The sequence below is a fragment of the Typopeltis vanoorti genome, chromosome 20 (genome assembly GCF_054136105.1).
Source record: "Typopeltis vanoorti isolate ZY-2024b chromosome 20, IOZ_Tvanoo_1.0, whole genome shotgun sequence".
Lineage (NCBI taxonomy): Eukaryota > Metazoa > Arthropoda > Arachnida > Uropygi > Thelyphonidae > Typopeltis > Typopeltis vanoorti.
Genome location: NC_143568.1, coordinates 82,453,449 through 82,473,857, shown reverse-complemented (window position 1 = coordinate 82,473,857; position 20,409 = coordinate 82,453,449). Strand labels below are relative to the sequence as shown.

Below are 20,409 nucleotides of genomic sequence, written 5' to 3'. Positions count from 1 at the left end.
TTCCACTTGGTTAGAGTATAATAAATTTAGTTTAATCCTTTATCCAAGTGTGAGCAAACAAAGTTTGCGCCTGAAAGTATCTTCAGGACTGGGTTAAGGTGGTACACAACCAGGGCAACTCGTTGCAAAGGTGGAGCAAGCTACCAACACTCCTATCCTAGTATCTCCTATAATGCAAAACACATCTCCTTGCGGATATGTCTATTGTTATGCATTAAGGGAAGGGCCACTACCCAGACCGGTTTCGACCTTTATTGAGGTCTCTTCAGTGGGAGCCAGGCCCAAGTCGAGATATCAGGCAGAAGCATTAGCAGGTCATCTCCACCTATAAGAATTGCCAATTGGTGTGCCACCCTTTTTTAATAAATTACTCTGGATTTAGAGAAAGATGTTGAAAGTTTATTTTCCACTTGGTTAGAGTATAATAAATTTAGTTTAATCCTTTATCCAAGTGTGAGCAAACAAAGTTTGCGCCTGAAAGTATCTTCAGGACTGGGTTAAGGTGGTACACAACCGGGGCAACTCGTTGCAAAGGTGGAGCAAGCTACCAACACTCCTATCCTAGTATCTCCTATAATGCAAAACACATCTCCTTGCGGATATGTCTATTGTTATGCATTAAGGGAAGGGCCACTACCCAGACCGGTTTCGACCTTTATTGAGGTCTCTTCAGTGGGAGCCAGGCCCAAGTCGAGATATCAGGCAGAAGCATTAGCAGGTCATCTCCACCTATAAGAATTGCCAATTGGTGTGCCACCCTTTTTTAATAAATTACTCTGGATTTAGAGAAAGATGTTGAAAGTTTATTTTCCACTTGGTTAGAGTATAATAAATTTAGTTTAATCCTTTATCCAAGTGTGAGCAAACAAAGTTTGCGCCTGAAAGTATCTTCAGGACTGGGTTAAGGTGGTACAACACCAGGGTACAACACCAGGTCCAAAGCTTGCAACGAGTTGCCCTGGTTGTGTACCACCTTAACCCAGTCCTGAAGATACTTTCAGGCGCAAACTTTGTTTGCTCACACTTGGATAAAGGATTAAACTAAATTTATTAATACCTGCTTTCTCTCCCATTTTTTTTTTTTTTTTTCTCAACTTAGATGGCAACTAATTAGGACTTTAGTCTTTGTGTTGCATGCTACAATTGCTTATATTAGTCCCACTGTTATACTGGACTGTGGTTGTCTTGCTACTGTAACAAACTTTGTTTGTGTGCCCTGAAGATGCTGGATAGAATACAAGTGAAAATATTAGAAATTAAGTCAATAAATAGTTATTTTCTTATCAATCTGTGTTCGCATCTATATTGTTAAAATCTGATCAACATGTATGACGAACACATAAGCCTTTCCACATGGTCTCAGATCCATAACTTAAAACTGGTTTGAACACAGTCTTGTACAATGCTGGCTGAGAGGATCTTAGCTAATTTCTCTCTTATTTCATATAAATTTATTCAAATAGCTCCCCAACATAGCAGCTTTGCTTATTCTGATGTCTATTTCCAAATTTAATTGGCCATCTTCACTAAAAATAAACAGCTGAAACATTTTACTTGTTCTATAGGTTCCCCATCAAGAATGCAGCCAGTTTTCTATGTTCCTGCCATCTTTTCATAGTTTTGGTATTTTAACTGTTGATCTTCATGTCAAATTTGTTACAGCTATTATAAAATTTAGTTAGATAATCCTGGAGACTTGCACTGGATTTGTTTAGGAGTACATCATCTGCATAAAGCAAAGAGCTAAGTTAAATATTTCTAATTCTAATATCAGGTTTAATGCCACTTTCTTTCACATAGATGATGAAAAAGACTGGAGGTAACCTGAGTCCTTGTCTTATCTCTGATTTTACATCAAGCCATCTTCTATATTTTCTTCAGTTCTAACTGTTGACTACAACTAATATAGACTAAGTACTGTTCTATATAACATTCCATTTACCTCAAGTAATTGAAGTGTTTTGAAAAGCTTTTCTCTGGGAACCTAGTTATATGCCTTTTCCAGATTTACAAAACTTAAGAACAGATCCTTTTCATATTCTCAAGAATTCTCAACTATTTGTCATAAAGTGAAAATCTGATCTTGACAACCTCTATTTGGCATGACCCCAACTTGTTCTTCTCCCCGTTTCTTTTCCACAGTTTTTCTCAGCCTCTTTTCAAGTATGTTTGTATATATCTTACCTGGAATCCTTAGTAGAGAAATTCCTCTGTAATTCTCATATTCAGCTTTATTCCCTTTTTTATAAGTAGGAACTATGAGAGATTTGCTCCAGTCACCTGGAATTCAACTTTCTGACCAGGCCCTGTGAATTATGAAACTTTAGCCACTGCAAAACTTTTATACCTTCATAAATGAACATTTCTGGTCTAATATCTACTCCAGCTGCCTTTTCACATTTTAAGTTTTTAATGGCTTTTTCTACCCCAAACACTGATATGTACCTCTATTTTATGTAATTCTCACTCATGAAAGGTTACAGTCTTATTGTACATTAGCAGTGACTGGATTAAGAATCCCCCCCACCACCACCATTTTATTAACTGTTATAATTTTTTTTGTATTTTTATTTATTTTTACATATTCTGAAAACCCTGCTCTAGTGACCAAAGATGGAACTTTTTCAAGCTGCTTCAGGCCTCTAAAATAACTCTAATAAGTGGGGCAGTGGTCTCACACGAGGCGATGAAATTTATCTTCCAGCTAAAGACAATCACAAACATCCATTCCCATGGTGGGATATGAACCCACGACCTACTGGTTGAAGAGTGGATATGATAACCACTAGGCCAACCAGGTTGGCAATTCCTCTTAAAAGTTTTCTACTACTGTCGTGTCATTGTTTGCTTCATTTAACAATTTTCAAAGTAATTACTCTAGATCTTCAGTTTTCATGTCACCTTTATCATCTTTGATTCCTTTTACAGTACTCTTTCAATAAGCTTTTCAATAACCTTCAGAATATTTTGTCACCTTCCTGATATTTATCTTTTATATTTTTACCAAAGTCTTCCCATGACTTTTGTTTAGCTACTGTTTTCTATGACTGCATCTTTAACATCCTGTGTCCATCATGGTTTTCCTAGTACTTTTTCATCCTTGCAGACAACTTTGCCACATGCCTCTCTAGCTGATGATCAATGTTTTTTTGGAGTTTGCAACTGAGACTCCATGGTTTAGTTCTTGTTTTCAAGCTTTTTTTTAAAATAATATTTGTATAGTTGAGTACAGTCTACCTGTGAATGCTACTCACCTTTCTAACATCCTGTTCTTTTTGATGGGATGTTCATTTTAATCCTACTTAGCACAAAGTGATAGTTACAAGCAATTTCAAATCCTCTGTACATTTTTGTACCCTGACTCAAGATGAGGACAACTGTGTCAACAGACACAGTCAATGAGGCTTTTCCTATTTCTTGTATCTTCTCTTCAAGTGAACTGGCATCCACAAAATAATGTGGAGAAAAGATATATATAATTGCTCTTGTAATGTAATTCTTAAAATGCAAAATATTAGCAACAATTACTAATAAAAAAAATGGTTTTTTTTTCGCACTCCCAACTTCAATTAGAAATTAATTATGTCTGTGTGTTGCTATTTCTTGAAAATAATAGTAATGGTCATACTTAATGTCATAATAGCATTGTCACATTTATCTTTTTAATAACATGTCTATGTTTTGAAATAGCATTGCTATACTTATCTCGTTAATGTAATCAAGGATGGCATCATCATAATTTCTACTCAACCACAACTAGAACTGAACAATAGAATTCTACTCACTGCATTTATGCTACAACAATGCACAGTCATATGGCAGAATCTGCTGAGTAACTTAAAAGCTGATGAAATTGGGAAACATTACCCTGCCATTGGTATATTGTAATCTTGACATCTTCACTTAAATGAAAAGCCTCTTAGGGCAGGCATTTTTAGAATAAATAAATATAAAATCTTAAGTGTCATTCCCCTTGTGAATATCACCACTTTGCAAATAGAATTTCCTTGATATCAGGCACATTTCAGGAAAAAAGTTACCAAAATAAAGATTATACTAAAGGATGTCCAAGTGAAAAAAAGGAAATTAAGAAAATTTGCTGTTATTGCTTTTTCATGAGCATTCATTTTAAAATATAGATTTAAGAAGACAACTATAAATCTTCTTAGATCTTCTCAAATGAGTTTTGATTTCATTCAAACATCATTTATATATATATATATTTTTTTTTTTTTTAAATTCCTAAGTTTATATTAAAAAAAATTAAATATAAATGTAAAAAGATAACTATATACCTTCTTAGATCTTCCCAAATGAGTTTTGATTTCATTCCTATATCATTTACATATTTAACTTTATATTTTAAAAATTCCTAAGTTTATATTTAAAAAAAAATTAAATCTAAATGCAGGACGAAAACTATATACCTTCTTAGATCTTCCCAAATAAGTTTTGATTTCATTCCTACTTCAAAGAATTTGTCCTCTGCTTTCTGACGAAACCTTTTCCTCTCTTTCTTTTTCATTTCGAACAGTTTTATCTTCTTGGTTTTTGATGGGTAATTTTGATATGAATGCTTCCTTTTTAAATTGTTTTCATTCTTCATGAAAGAAACAATTCCACTGTCTGGCTTGACAATGGGAGAGATAGTCATTTTCCTGTTTTCTGTATTTATGTTAATTCTTTTCTGAAAGGTGGGGGAAAAAAAAGGATATATTCATAATATATGATGGGGTATAATCAAAACTAGCTGAAAATTATTGCTTACTAGCAAATTATTATAGATAAAAAATGTGTAACTTGTCCACTATGAAATAATCCCAGTGATTGTTTTTTAAACTATTATTCCTTATTCTTTAAACTATTATTATAAAGTAAAACTTCTAGTGATATTCTTTATATGCATTTGATGCATTTAATTTTATGATATCCAGCACAAAATGTCTTTTTAATAATTATTAAACTTAACAGTTGAGGGAGGGACAGGAGCAAAGGAAGCACAGAGAATATAGCAAAGTAGCGTATTCAAATGGTTCTATTACTAGGGATCATCTTGATATAGCATTATGCTATATATATTTTTTGGCATAAGTGAACACTGAATTTAAGTAGATGGAACGGTCTTGTTATTTAATGAACAGAATCAGCATATATAGGAATGTGTTGCTTGTTTTGTTCCATAAAACTCAGATGATGCTTAGCTATCTGGTAGTAATTTGCACACCAAAAAAAAAAAAATTCCCAAATATTTAGCAATTCTGGGAAGCCTGTACTTTGAATTTACGTTTGTCGATAGTGACTATTTTTTTCCCCTATTATATCAATGCAATGGTCTACACTATTTGAAATCACCTATATCTAACCTTTATATGTTCTTTTCTACAAGTAGTGACAGATCTAAGGGGTGCTTTAAGGGTCAAAGCTAAATAACTGAAGAGACCTCCACATAGCCTTAAAAGGAATGTGGAGAACTGACCAGGGCTTCTGACCTATTGTCCAATACTCACCTTTGAGGTGAACCCTGTTAGGTATCTACCAATATACTGAACGAACGGGGATGGGCTGGCAATTTGGGATTTAGCCGATCAAATTGTATTCTTACTGGCTTAAAACAAAATATTAAATGATGGTACAATATAAGGAATTTCATGCGGAATGAGGGCATCATCTGGTTAAACAAAGCCCCATTGTTTTTGCCATGGAACCAGCGAAAAGTCAGCTACTGGAAAAATCCTAAAACCCATCCCATCTCAACATCACCACAGTCAAAGATCGGTACTATCAACATAAGAAGCCTGAATAGCAAACAAATGGAGCTGGCTGAGGAATTGGATAAGTACCAAATCGACATAATAGGGGTGACTGTAACAAAAAATGCAAAAACTGGTGAGCTGTTTCTGAGCAATAAATACAAAATGTTATATTCAGGCAATGACAATCAAGAAAAAGCAGGACTAGCCATAGTATTCAACACTAAATATGAGTCTATTTTTTTCAATGGCAGGCAGCCTCAAGTAGAGTGATGTGGGCAAATATTAGAATGGGGAACTGGACAATGAGACTTATTTGTGCCTATGGTCCCACAGAAGGTTCTACTAAAGTAGAAGTGGAGTATTTTTTTGAGGCTTCGGAAAAAAAGAAACTGACACAATGAAAAAGGAAAAGTTGGTCCTTGTTGGATCTAAATAGTAGAGTAGGAAATGATTGTCAGACATAAAAATATTTTGGTAAAATTTGGAGAAAAGAGCAAAGCTAATAAATAATGGCAAATACCTGTTGGATTTATGCTCAGGACATGGACTGGTTATTACTAACACAATGTTCCAACATAAAGAGTGTGCACAAATTCACATGGAGAAAAGAGGCAAGGAATAAGAAAAGTCTCATTGACTATGTTATTGTTGATAGTGATGTTTTCTCCCTGGTGTAGGACACCAGAGTGTACAGATGATTTGAAATTGAGATCACCATTTAGTCTTGAGCAAGATAAAATTGAATTTCATATTGAAAAGAAGAATATGTAAGAAGATTTTAAAGTGAATAAAAGTTGAGTGGCTCTCAGATGTGAATTGTAGACTAAAATGCACAAACATGATTGAAGAAAAAATGGGAGTTTGAGAACAGAAACCAAACCTTGGAGATTCAGTGGCAAGCTCTGAAGAAAACATTAATTGATTCAGCCAGAGAGGTATGTGGTGAGGTTGTCTGCAAGGATAGAAAAATCAGAACTCCATGGTGGACACAGGAAGTTAAAGAGGCAGTGAAGGAAAAGAAGAAAGCATATCAAAAGTTCCTGGCAAATAAGTCAACTTGTGCTCTTAGAGAATACAGAGACAAGTGTAAGAAAGCTAAACACTGTGTAAAACTGGCTAAACAAAAGTCATGGGAGGACTTTGGCAAGAACATGGAAAATAATATCAAGAAGGTGGCTAGATATTCTGAAGGTTATTGAAGAAACTCTGAAATGGAGGAATATAAAAGGAATTAGAGACGATAATGTTGACATGAAAACAGAAGAAAAAGATATCCTTCAAGTGTGGAGTAATTATTCGAAAAATTGCTAAATGAAACAGCAGTGATGACAGCACAGTGGTAAAAAACACTAACCAGGTATGCAGCCAGCAATACATATCCATACTTGAAGTATAAAAAGCCATCATGAAATGTGGAAAGGCAGGAAGAGTAGATGATATCTGACCAGAAATGCCCAAGTATGGAAGTATAAAAGTCTTACAGCAGCTGCACTGAAAAGTTCAGAAGACACCAATTCCAGATGATTGGAGTAGAGCTCTCATAGTACCCATATATTAAAAGAGAAATAAAACTGAATGTGAGAATTACAGAGGTATTTCTTTACTGAGTAAATAAAGAAATTTCCTGGTAAGATTTATGCAAGTATACTTCAGAAACGGTTGAGAAGGACTGTGGAAGAGAAGCTTGGTGAAGAACAAGCTGGATTCAGGCCAAATAGAGGCTGTCAGGATCAGATTTTCACTTTATGACAGATAGTTGAGAAATCACGGGAATATAACAAAGATCTGTATTTAAGTTTTGAAGATCTGGAAAAGGCATATGACAAGGTGCCAAGAGAGAAGATATTCAAAACGCTACAGTTATATGGTATTAATGGAACATTATATCAAGCAATACTTAATCTCTGTTTGAGTTGTAAGTCAGCAGTTAGAATTGAAGGAAGTACAGGAAGATGTTTAATGTTAAATCTAGTGTCAGACAAGAATGTGCGTTATCCTGTCTCTTATTCATTATCTATATGGATCACATTATGAAGGAAAGTGGTATTAAACTGATATCAAAATTGGAGGTGTTAATCTCAGCTCTTTGCTTTATGTGGATGATGTTATACTTCTAAATTAGTCCACTACAAGTCTGCCAGATTCCCTGACTAAACTGAATAACTGTTGTAACAGATATGGTATGAAGGTCATCATTAAAAAGACAAAGATAATGAAAATAGGCAAAAACATTGAAAATATCAACTGCGTTGTGAATGGAGAACCTATAGAACAAGTAAAACATTTCAACTATTTGGGCACGATTTTTAGTGAAGATGGTAAATTAAATATGGAAATAGACAACAGAATCAACAAAGCTGGTATGGTAGGAAGTCAAATGAATTTATAAGGAATAAGAGAGAAATTAGCCAAAACACTAAATTAGCTGTATATACAAGACAGTGTTCAAACCAATTTTAACTCATGGATCTTAAAGCTGGGGTCAGAAGTAAAACACTTGACCAAAGACTAGAGACCAAAGCTATTCCAACTACAGATATGAGAGTCCTGAGAAAGATTAGGGGCATGAACAGATGGCATCAATAGCAACATCATATTAAAAACGAGGATATTAGGAAAAACTTGACGTTGTCAGCATCCAGGAATGCATTAGCAGAGCTAATCTCAGGTAGTATGGTCACTTAAACAGAATGGGAGAGGAAAGATTAGCAAAACAAGTGTTCTCTACCAGGCTGGCAGGAAAAAGACTCAGAGAAAGACCAAGATATAGGTGGATTGATACAGTAAAAGGTGCCTTACAGGACAGAAATATAAGATCTGATAATAATGGAGTCTTGACAGGTAACAGATTGATTTGGAGGAAAATTGTAGATAAGAAGTTGGTAATGAGGTAAATTTTTCATGTAGTAATATCATATCCTGTACACTCCTTGAGGGTATATATCAGGAATTTGATGATGATGAGTGACAGATCTACCTGATCTCATATGACCCAAACATAACAAGGCTGTAGGCGCACGATATCTTGCAAATTTCAGAAAAAAGACATGGGATGGAAATAATTTTTAGGAAGAATGAAAATAAGGGAGATAAGCAACTGAAAATGTAATATTTAAATCATGTTCTTAAGGATTTTTTTGCATTGTTTAAAATGCAAAAAAATCGTACTAGATATGTAGGGGGATGGCAACAGTGTTATTATGGATTACATTTGGCTGGGGAGGGAATTGCAATTGTCTTGGAAGTTTTAAAGGGACAACATTCTGACATGAAACTACACTGTACAAATTTGAGTAATTAAATATCTTACATTAATGAATATAAACTGTTTTTCTATTATTAGTTTGATCATGGTTAAACTAAGTATGCTTAAAGATCGAAGCTTGATAACAGGAAGATCTCCATATAGTCTATATGGAATGTAGATAACCAAATGGGCTTCTGATCCAATCCCATCATTCTATGGTGTGCCCGTTTACCATATTCATCTGGATGCTGAAAAAAAATGAGGACAGATGATTTTGAAGCACACTTAACTGCAATGTATATTAAATGAAACAAAATTATGATGGTGCAACATAATGAGATATCATGACATTAGGGTGTCACGTGATTAATGAAAGCTGCCGTAAAAATTTGAGAAATATCAAGTTCCACATAATTAGTGTTACTAAAACCAAAAAGACCAGAAGACCACATCAGCTGAGATCCTTCTAAATAACAATATGAGATGTTTTATTCAAACACCTGGAATTAGGAGAAGGAAGTGTCAATATCATTTAACAATAAACATGAGATTTTTGAATGTGAGCCAATTGCAAGCAGAACATGATGGAAAATATCAAAATGGTAAACTGGCAATAAGAATTATTTGTGCCTAAGGTTATACAGAAGAAACAGTAGAAAAGAGACATGGAATTTTTTGTCATTGGAAAGGGCAGCTGATAAAGGAAACAATGGTCCTTGTTACAAGCATGGTAAGGAAGACTAAATCATATTTTGAGAGAAAATTAGCTAAGAAGGCAAAAGTAAATCCAAAGGATTTTTTTTTTCACTATGTAGCAAATAAGAGAAAGAATGATTATGGAAAGATAACTTTATTAAGTGCCAATGGTAGAAAAGTGACAGAAGCAGAAAAAATAGTTCAGTAACTAAGTTATCACTATGCAAGGGTGCATCATCAGGGTAATGACTGAGCAGTTACTGACATGATGGAGACTGATGTGAGAACTGAGGTAGATGAACTGGAGGTACTCAGTATATTGAAAAATATTAATGTGGATTCAGCAGTGGGCCTGGATGGTATGTCAGCTCGTGTGTTACAAGACTGGGCAATGCCCCTGACAAAGCAGAGGCACTGTCAGGGTTCCAAAGGAGTGGAAAGAGGTTAATATAGTTCTATTACAAAAAGGTGGTTCCAAGACAGAAGCAGCAAATTATAGACCAATTAATATTTCAGAAGTATTGGTTAAAAGTAAAATTCAGGAATGGGTGGATAGAAATATGATAGGGACAAAATGATTTTGTAAAAGGGAGGTCCTGTCTCAGTAATTTATTCACATTTTATAATAAGGTGACAACAGAATTGGATAAAAAAAGGGTTACGCTATGATACTGCTGGACTTCACAAAAGCATTTGACAGAGAATACTGCATGGAAAATTATTATATAAGTTGGAGCAAATGGGAATGGATATGAGGTTGGTGGCATGAATGGGGGAGAGGGCTGACAGACATCAGAGTGTGGTGTATGATGGAATGGAATCAGGGCAAATGAGGATGCATATTGGAGTGCCCCAGGGATCTGTACTAGGACAACTACTCTTTAATTTGTACATTTATTATGTAGCAGAAGAAATTCAGTTGTTTGTCAGTGATGCATAGCAACAGTTGATAAGTAGATATCTTGTAGGATGAATGTGGTTAGTAAGGGTGTGTGGACCAGGTTCTTACTTAGAAAGTTTTTTTTTTTTTTAAATGTGTGGTTCCCACTCATGAAAGGTTATTATAAACCTATAGTATATTTTGTACCATGGGTGAGCTAAGGATTTTTTTTTTTTTTTTTTGCCATTTTTATCAATTACAGTGAAACCCCAAAGTTACGCACTAGGTGGGACCAACAAAAAGCGCGTAAGTCGAATTCGCATAACTCGGGGTATAATTTTGCATGTAATTTATATATACAAACATACAACTGGGACCAAAGGTTTACAAAAACACCTATATTTTTTAAGAAATATAATCATAATTGTAGTTTTTCGTACATAAAAAAAGAAAGTTATTTCGATGTCGATGGTTTCATAAAATCTAATAGATTCGTCTGATGGCATAATGTCTTTTTCTTGTCACGCAAAATTTCTTCATAGCAAGCCAGTGATTTTTTTATTCCTTGCCTTGTGGCTACAATTTGTTCTCGTTAGAATCTATGTCCTCCAAAATCTGTAAACCTTTCTTAATTAAGCTGAGACCTTCTGTTAATTTTGCAATTGTCATGTGCTTTTCTGGTAAAACTGGATCTGAGGTTTCAGTCTCTTCGCTACTGAAGGGTGTCTCTGATATCGGAGACACCCCAAGAATCTCCGATAATCCTTACAGCATCTAAAACATTAAACCGTTTCCAAAACTCTTTAACAGATAGTTGCTCATTTTGCCTCATAGCTTCATTCAGAGTTGCAAACGAATGCCGTGTGTAGTATGCTTTGAATGTTTTTCTTTTCTTGCTAGCTACAGAAGAATCAAACTTGGTTCTTTTGGGTGACATTATTATTTTTTATGTGATAAAATTTTTATCAAGAACATAACATTAAACAATCGCAGGGTTTGTAGACTATAAAAATCATGTATGAATGGAGACCGCACGAAACACGTCAGTGCTTGTTCATAGCATGTGCAACAGTGGTGAACGTGGCCGGCACCGGAAAAATACGACTAGTGGTGAGGCATGACGGGAATATGTACATATAAGAAACCGCGTAACTCCGGATTCGCGCAAGTCGGGGTATGACTGACTGTATACATATTTTAATTTATTTTATATAGTCTGGAAACTATGTCCTAGAGTAGTGTTTCTCAACCTTTTTTGGATCATGCCCCACATCAACGCCTCAAATATTTTGATGCTCCATCTCAACGTCTCAAAGATTTTGATGCCCCCCTCTAGCATAATAGTCAGCCAAATTCTGAAAAAGTATAATATAAATATGTACATGTGCATTTTCTAATGGCCCCTCAAAATATTCAAATTGCCCTCCTTTGGGGCATATGCCCCAAGTTGAGAAACACTGCTCTAGAGAAAACACGGAACTTTTTCAGGCACTTCAGGACTCCAATAAGTGGGGCAATGGTCTCACACCAGGCAATGAAATTCATCTCCCACCTAAAGACAATCATGAAACATCCATGACCACAGTGGGATTCAAACCCGTGACTTGTTGGTTGGAGAGTGGGTATGCTAACCACTTGGCCAACCAGGCTAACAAATGAGTGAATGAGTGGAATGGATTGCCAGAGGTGGTTGTGAGTGCCCCAATAGTGAATAAAGAAAATGTATGATAGGTCTCCCCTGATGGGTGTCGTTTGGCTCATTGGAGTACCTATATAAATAATGATGAAATTTTCAGAGACCCCTAAGCAATGCAAAAAAAAAAAAAAAAGATTAAAGTTAAAATTATCAAAAATCGGTTGAAGGATACAACCAACTGAGATGTCTAAAATGAAGGAGGAAGAAGAAAAAGCTTTTTTCTTTCTTTTTTTTTTTTTAGTGTTTCAGTTCTTCCGTTAACTGTATTTGACATTTCAAACTTTGCATATTATGTCCCTATCAAAAATCTGCCAAATAAGCAACAGATCTAATAATATTCAACATTGAAGCTACCGTGACTCAGGTTCAGAGTCATGGTAGCTTAAATTTCAACCTTAAAGATTCTATGAGAATTTAGTGACTCTACAGTACTTGGGTTAAGAATCATTATCATGATTACTGATCACATTAAAAAGGAAAGCAATAACAAACCTGATATCAAAATTGGGATATTAAGTGAAGGCCTTTACTGTATGTGGATGACATTAAATTTTTAAATCTGCTATAAATTATAAATAGACTTTCATCAAATTAAGTTGCTTCTGTAATAGATATGTTATGAATATCAGAAATAGAATAATGAACCTATGAGAACTAGGCAAGAAAACAAAAGGCATTAATGGTATTTTCAACTATGAACCTACACAATAAGTACCAGTTTTACAATTCAAATTCAATATGGAAACAGCAAATTAAATATAAAAACAAGATAATTAAAAAAGCAAATTAAATATTGAAACAGATAATAAAAAAACAAGGCTAAAATGGGTAGGGAAGCTAGCAGAATACATTTATACAGAGAGAGAGAGAGAGAGGTAACTTAAAACATAAACCTAGCACTATACAAGACAATGAGTTTCAACACTGGATTTGAGAGTTAAGAAAAACATTTAATCAAATATCTGAAATAATGTATGTGGGAATTGTTGGAAAAATTAGGGAAACAAACAGTATATACAGTATATAATAATCAGGGCTCAAAAAATTGTGCTAGCTCACTTGGTGGACAAGCATGTCACTGGTCAGGTATCAACCTGAGTCAACAAATATATCAAACATGCATGTTTGTTCATTCATGGACTTGGTCAATTTATAATCTTTTGTTAATGCTATGACCAATTTTTATCCGTGTTAAGTAATATTGAAAAAATATGTTAACTACTTATATGTGTGTTTCATCAATGAGACATGAAGGAAAAAACTCAGAGGTTATTAGTGACACATGACCACTTATTTATTAATTAATGATATATGATAATTTTCATACACATCTTCAGTTCTAACACAGTATGTCTTAAATCACTTCCATGAAAAACACCAAACCATTTTGTCCATGCTGTTATAAAATGTAGGGTAAAAACATTCAAAATCAATAAAACTGTCAATAAAACAAAACACTCACATCTACATATATATTTAACTATAGATTAATCTGTGCAGCTAGTCAAGTGACTATGCGCTTCACAACTATATGCCTGGGAAAGGAGTGTCCTGGATTCGAGTCCCATCACTAACATGAGGAGCTTAGGATCTTTCTCAGACATAGTCAAGTTAGCTGGTCTTGGGCATGGACTGCAGGGTTTTGTTTCCCAGTTTATCTGGGGGTTTTCATCCTGAAAGCAGGCAAATCAGCCTTGAGAACTCAACGCTTCTCAGACATAGGATACACCAGGAAGCATAGGGCTAACCACCTTATCCTTGTGTACGGTTGCGGTTAAATGAATAGAAAACCTTCGACACCACAAGGTAAAAGAGGGAAGAAGAAGAACTATAGATTAGTAGGTTTCTTCATTCTGATAAGCTCTGAAGCACAGAACCAGTGATGTCATATGACACAGTGACAACTGAGAAAATCTTCAATAAACATTTATGTTACAATTTTAGAATAAATATAGAAAATTATGTATTTTGGAAAAATGAAAATTTTCATACTTCTTTCTCAACTTTCCAAGTTTTAATACCCACTATTAATGGTTTCACTTCTGTATATTTCATTACTGAGTATGGCATCTCCTATCCACTGGTTATCTATTTATGTTATCTTAAAATAAAATAACACACATCCTCACACACACACTCGTCCATTTAGACAGTGCTCTTGCAAAGTTGAATCATCTGCTGATCACAATAAGATCTTATCTGAAAGATCTCAATTGCAGTGAATGCAAGATCTGATGGATCCTCAAGGTGACTCATTGACAATTATTCATACTATCTTTAGTGACTTTGGGTATCAGCTAGTTACTAGATTTATTCTAGTTCTCTCTCTCTGTTTTTTAAATCTCTTAACTTAGAATTTAGGATTATTCTACGAACTTTAAATGGGCAATCCCCAGTGGGGAAGCCTAGAATTCGAGCAAGCATTTGCACAATTCAGAAGTTTCTATGACTTCTTGCAAATGAAATGGCCTAAATGACTGCAGGATAAGCTTGAGAAGGCAACAAATACGCTGATCATCGACAACAGACCAGAGTCCCAGACTTTGTACTCATAATCTGAATCATATTTAATTAAGGAAACAGCTGAGGAGTAAGACAGGTTCTGCGCAGTCAAAAGGGAAAAAAATGATGCAAGGAATCAACATCCAATGAAACTGCAACCTCCATGGAAGCAGAAACAAACCAATATAAGGAAAGATCTGTCCTCCTGCAAGCAAAGGAACAATAGATGGAAGTGGCCACAGCTCTCAAAACCTGTACTTTCATAAATTTCATGAAAGCCAGGAACATGGACGAGGGGTTCTGAATACCATCAGATATGGCAGCCAACTACTGCACACTCACTAAACTTTTAGATCATAAAAACATCCAATATCATATGCTTGCTTTAAAAAGTGAAAAAACCTTCAAACTTTAAAATCAGTAGTACTGCGCAGTATTACAGGCGTGACTGGAAAATTTGCCATAAACATTTTCGCTGTAGGAAAATTCGGCATAAATATTTATGCCAGAAGACATTTTGCATTAATTTTTGTAAATAATCAATGGACGACAAAGAGTATTATGAATTCATTCAAAAGGCAAATCTTTATTAAGGTGAATGTCAGTGATACATAACATAATGAGATCATTTAAAAATTGTGCAAATTAAAAGAGATGCTGCGTAAATAATTATAAATTCATTAAAAAGGCAAATCTTTATTAAGGTGAATGTCAGTGATACATAACATAATTGTTAAAAGTATGTTTGTTGCTATATCGATGTTTCTATATGATTTACTTTATGATTTATGCCTAATTTGTTATTTACTTAAATCTATCCTTTCTTACCTAAAATCTTATACAATCAAAATCCTACCGGCTGTTCTATTGTTAAATATTTATCTTTCGTGATTTATTCTCTTTTATTCACTTACTTTAATCTTATTCTTATATCTAGGATTGTTTCCTCTTCGGATACTGGCAAATTTATATTTTGCTGCGCCACCAGTATCCTATAGTAGAAAAGATCCTTCTCAGGGAGACAATACTAGATTCTTAGCTTTCTTACACAATATCTTATTTAACTGCCATATAGATTTAGATTATTGCAGTCGTCACCTAAATCTATTATTATATTCACTCTCTAAATCCTTTCCGTCAAAATAGGTTCTATTTTTATGAGTGGTACGTTGCCATGTATTCTGTGAATCCAAGTATAACAATGTCGTAAAAGTGAGGAATGAACCCAAAGGGGTGAAAAGATGAGGACGGTGTGCAAAAAGGGGACTGAGAAAAGAAGGCACTCTATAGAAGAATATAAGGGGTTGAGCTCGTATTGGAATACTCTCTCTCTGGTCGTAACATTTTCCTGTTTTGGTTGTTCGGAAGTTAGCGGGCAGTTTCGCGTAAGGGGGGGGGATGAAGTCTGTGATAAGATGTCGGACTGCAAGCGTTCTTAATATGAAGTAGGATTCTATGCAAAGCTGAAGGTAAAAAATTCCAGTCTTAGCAGAATCAAGCCATTGCTGAAAAGTCCCATCGAGTTGTTCCTGAAATGCAAAGATTTGAGTCCGTTTTCAGCAGAAGGAATGAAGATAAGATAGCCTAACCCCCTACGTTGCCGTATGGACAGCCAATAGATGAGAAGTATCCAGACATACACGTGGTACAGAACGACGCGGAAAAAGCTCGGTAAGGTGCAATTACTCTATTTTGTGTGAAAGTTCATTAGAAAAGAGAGAGGATTGTTTACGAATATGAAATTAAGAACTGTATTCTAAAAACTCTGTGGACGGTCTCTATTTGGAAAATTAATCTCCTTTGAGAGTAAGAAGAATTGTTTGGAAGAGATCTTTTGTAATTTTGTATGTGATAGGATTAACTTGATGCGATAAGAATAGTAGAATTTAGTATCTCAGTAACATTAGAATGTTTGTTAGTGTTCTCTTGCGAGTAATACTACTGAAAGGTATTTAGCTTAACTTCATATCATTTGCTATCTATCCCAATATGCAGTTAATGTGTTTAGCATGCTTTATAAGATTTAATTAATTTAGAAAGTGTTAACCTCTTAATTCGAGTTTTATTTAGTATTGAGCATAACTGAGTGTATGAATTTTGTATTGTGTTTTAGATATTCCAATAAACATGCCATATTTACCTGAACCTGATTACGATTCCGACTTACCACTCATAAAAATAGAACCTATTTTGGCGGGAAGGATTTAGAGAGTGAATGTAATAATAGATTTAGGTCACGACCTCAATAATCTAAATCTATATGGCAGTTTAAATAAGATAATGTGTAAGAAAGCTAAGAATCTAGTATTGTCTCCCTGAGTAAGGATCTTTTCTACTATAGGATACTGGCTGGAGTAGCAAAATATAAATTTGCCAGTATCCGAAGAGGAAACAATCCTAGATATAAGAATAAGATTAAAGTAAGTGAATAAAAGAGAATAAATCACGAAAGATAAATATTTAACAATAGAGCAGCCGGTAGGATTTTGATTGTATAAGGTTTTAGGTAAGAAAGGATAGATTTAAGTAAACAACAAATTAGGCATAAATCATAAAGTAAATCATATAGAAACATCGATTTAACAATGGTGCAGCCAACAGGATGTGATTAGGGCCCCCTAAAATTAAGGTTAATAGGGAATAATCACTATAAGTTGGTCTTTGATTCGTATAAGGCAATCAGGCATTTGTTGGAATATCAAAGAGTGTGGAAAAAGGAAATTTTAAGTTTGTAAGATGAATGCAGGTAAGCCTCAACCATCGAGCTCAGATTTAGATGACTCTGAATTCTTTAGGACGATAAATCCTCAACAGGTCTTTCCTCAGTTCTCAGGGGAGGAATCTGATGATGTTCTAGAGTTTTTTGAGTACATAGAAGAACTAAGAAGAATTGGTAGATGGAGTGAGCTCCAACTGCTAATTCTTCTCCGAAGTAAGCTTATTGGGAAGGCAAAGGCATACTTTTATTCCTCGCCTGTCTTAAAAGAAACTAGAGATTACAATAAATTTAAGGAGGTCCTAATATACCAGTTCTCTAGAGTAAGGAATGTGGGACCAAATTTATGGAAGCTCCAGAAGATGGTACAAAAAGACAAAGAAAGTGTGTCAGACTATCACAACCGAATATTAGCTCTTGCCAATACGTTAAGTGTCTCTGACGAAGACCGGCACCATCTCAACTGGGCAGTCTTCCAACATTTTAGAGGGGGGATTGAGACAAGAACTGAAGGAAACAGCGTTTGGGAAGGACATAACAAATTAGAGGAATGCCTGACAGCAATAAGACAAAGAGAGCAACTTCTTGGAGACATTTGTCCTGCAGCCTCAGTTGGGTCCGTCAATGTCATTAGAGAAGAGAGAAGCAACATTAGGGATCAGGACATTAAGGTAGATCATACAGAGAGGAAAGAGAAGCAGAGGGGCACAGAAAGGATGTGAAGTTAGTAGACCTGAGACAGACTACCAGGTTGCAAATAGCAGCCCAAGTCTTAGTGAAGTACGCTCATTGATCCAACAAGAAGTAGAGAGATTACAACAGCCCATCATGGAGCGTCTTGATGCTGTACTAGGTCAACTGACAACAGCTTCAAGGGTAAACCACGAGAACTCCTCATTTCCAGAAGAAAGAATTAATAACATGATCCACCAGGAAGTTGAGAAGATGCAAGGCCCCATTTCTTGATAAAATGGACACGATGATGAGTAAGTTATCAAAGCTGTCAGCTAAATGCAACGGGAATTCTCCTATGTCCTCGGATGGAGATAATTCTAGAAGTTACTCCCGGGAGCCCCAAGATGCTATAGCTGCAATAAGTTGGGACATCTAGCCCGTAACTGCTTCAGCAAACAAGGGAATTCAAAGAACTATCATTTTGAGGCAAAGTCACATGTGTGTAACAAACAGAAGGGAAGGAAAGGGGGACGACATCAAAAGGGAAACATGGAATTAACAGCTGAAGGAACGATATGTGGGAGAAACTTTAGGGCACTAGTAGACACAGGCTCACAGGCTTCTATTATCCCCGATAACTACTTCAGGGAGATTGAGCCATATATGAAGGGAAGGGTAAAACACCTAAGAAGACCCATCAAGCTTCTGGGAATACCCTCCACTATTACCCAAGCTACTAAATCTGTGAGGCTGAGAGTGAACTTGCCAAAATTTGGAATATCCGCTTGGTACAATTTTATAGTCCTGCCAAGGAACTCTCTTCCTCACCTAAGAGTAATCCTAGGAAGTGATTTCCTATTTAAGTTTGGATTTTCTTGTGATTTCATTAGAAGGGAAGTTTCTTTTCAGAGAAGAAGTAAAGGGAGCACTGGGGCTGAAAGGGTACCGCGGGCAAAATGGGGAGGGAGACACAGGTTTAACACACTCAAAAATCCAAAACTGAGTGAGGTCTCCCCGTCAAGGACCGTAAAGGAACCCGAGATAATCAAACCAGAGGAAGAAAAGAGTGAGAACGGTAAGGACACACTGGAAATTAACTATGTAGGTGTTAGGCATACCATAATTAACCCTTTAAGGGAACTCAGGCCCAGGAAGAATGCAAGGTTTGTCCCCAGAGGATTGAGGGAGAAGCAAAAATAGTTTTTATAAAAAAATTAGAAAAACTTTTTTTTTTTTATAAAAAGAGGGGGCCTTTGTTAGATCCTAAATGAAGGAATCTTGGAAAGAAATCATTCATTTGGAATCTAGCATATACAACTTGCTGACAAAGAGAAATACCTGCACATCAGCTGTAATTAAAAGTGAAACTTCTTCACTTTATGTAAAATTTGTATTCTTTATTTCAAGTGCCTTATATTTAAGCTGATGTGATTATATTAAGATTTCATTTTTTTAAGTATGTCTAAAAAGAGAGATAATCTGATTTAAATTTAAACCTCACTTAAGCTATGTAAAAGTGAGTCATCTAAAAAGTTGCTAAGCAATAATTCCTGGAAGGCATAAAGCTACACGTGTACAGTGTAATGCTAGCGGCTATAGCTTACTCGGAAAATTACGTTGCCATGTATTCTGTGAATCCAAGTATAACAGTGTCGTAAAAGCGAAGGATGAACCCAAAGGGGTGAAAAGATAAGGGCCGTGTGCAAAAAGGGGACTGAGAAAAGAAGGCGCTCTATAGAAGAATATAAGGGGTTGAGCCCGTATCGGAACACTATCTCTGGTCGTAATGTTTTCCTGTTTTGGTGGTTCAGAAGTTAGCAGGCAGTTTTGCGTAAGGGGGGGGGGGGGGAATGAAGTCTGTGATAAGATGTCGGACTGTGAGCATTCTTAAAATGAAGTAGGATTCTATACAAAGCTGAAGGTAAAATATTCCAGTCCTAGCAGAATCAAGCCGTCGCTGAAAAGTCCCATCGAGTTGTTCCTGAAACGCAAAGATTTGAGTCCATTTTTAGCAGAAGGAATGAAGAAAGCGTAACCCTTACTTTGGCATATGGACAGCCAATAGATGAGAAGTATCCAGACATACACGTGGTGCAGAACAACGTGGAAAAAGCTCGGTAAGGTGCAATTACTCTATTTTGTGTGAAAGTTCATTAGAAAAGAGAAGATTGTTTATGAATATGAAATTAAGAACTGTATTCTAAAAAACTCTGTGGACAGTCTCTATTTGGAAAGTTAACCTCC

The 20,409-nt window shown here is 35.5% G+C and overlaps 1 protein-coding gene across 3 annotated transcripts in view; it reads right to left on the bottom strand.

The window, feature by feature from the left end:
- peng (Pumilio and CPL domain-containing protein penguin) overlaps positions 1-20,409 on the bottom strand; it is a 204,022-nt gene that overhangs the window by 167,932 nt on the left and 15,681 nt on the right. For all 3 annotated transcript variants that reach the window (XM_090410312.1, XM_090410310.1, XM_090410311.1), the window contains exon 3: positions 4,428-4,687. In XM_090410312.1, the coding sequence (XP_090266438.1) occupies positions 4,428-4,687 (260 nt within the window). The remainder of the gene's footprint in view (positions 1-4,427; positions 4,688-20,409) is intronic.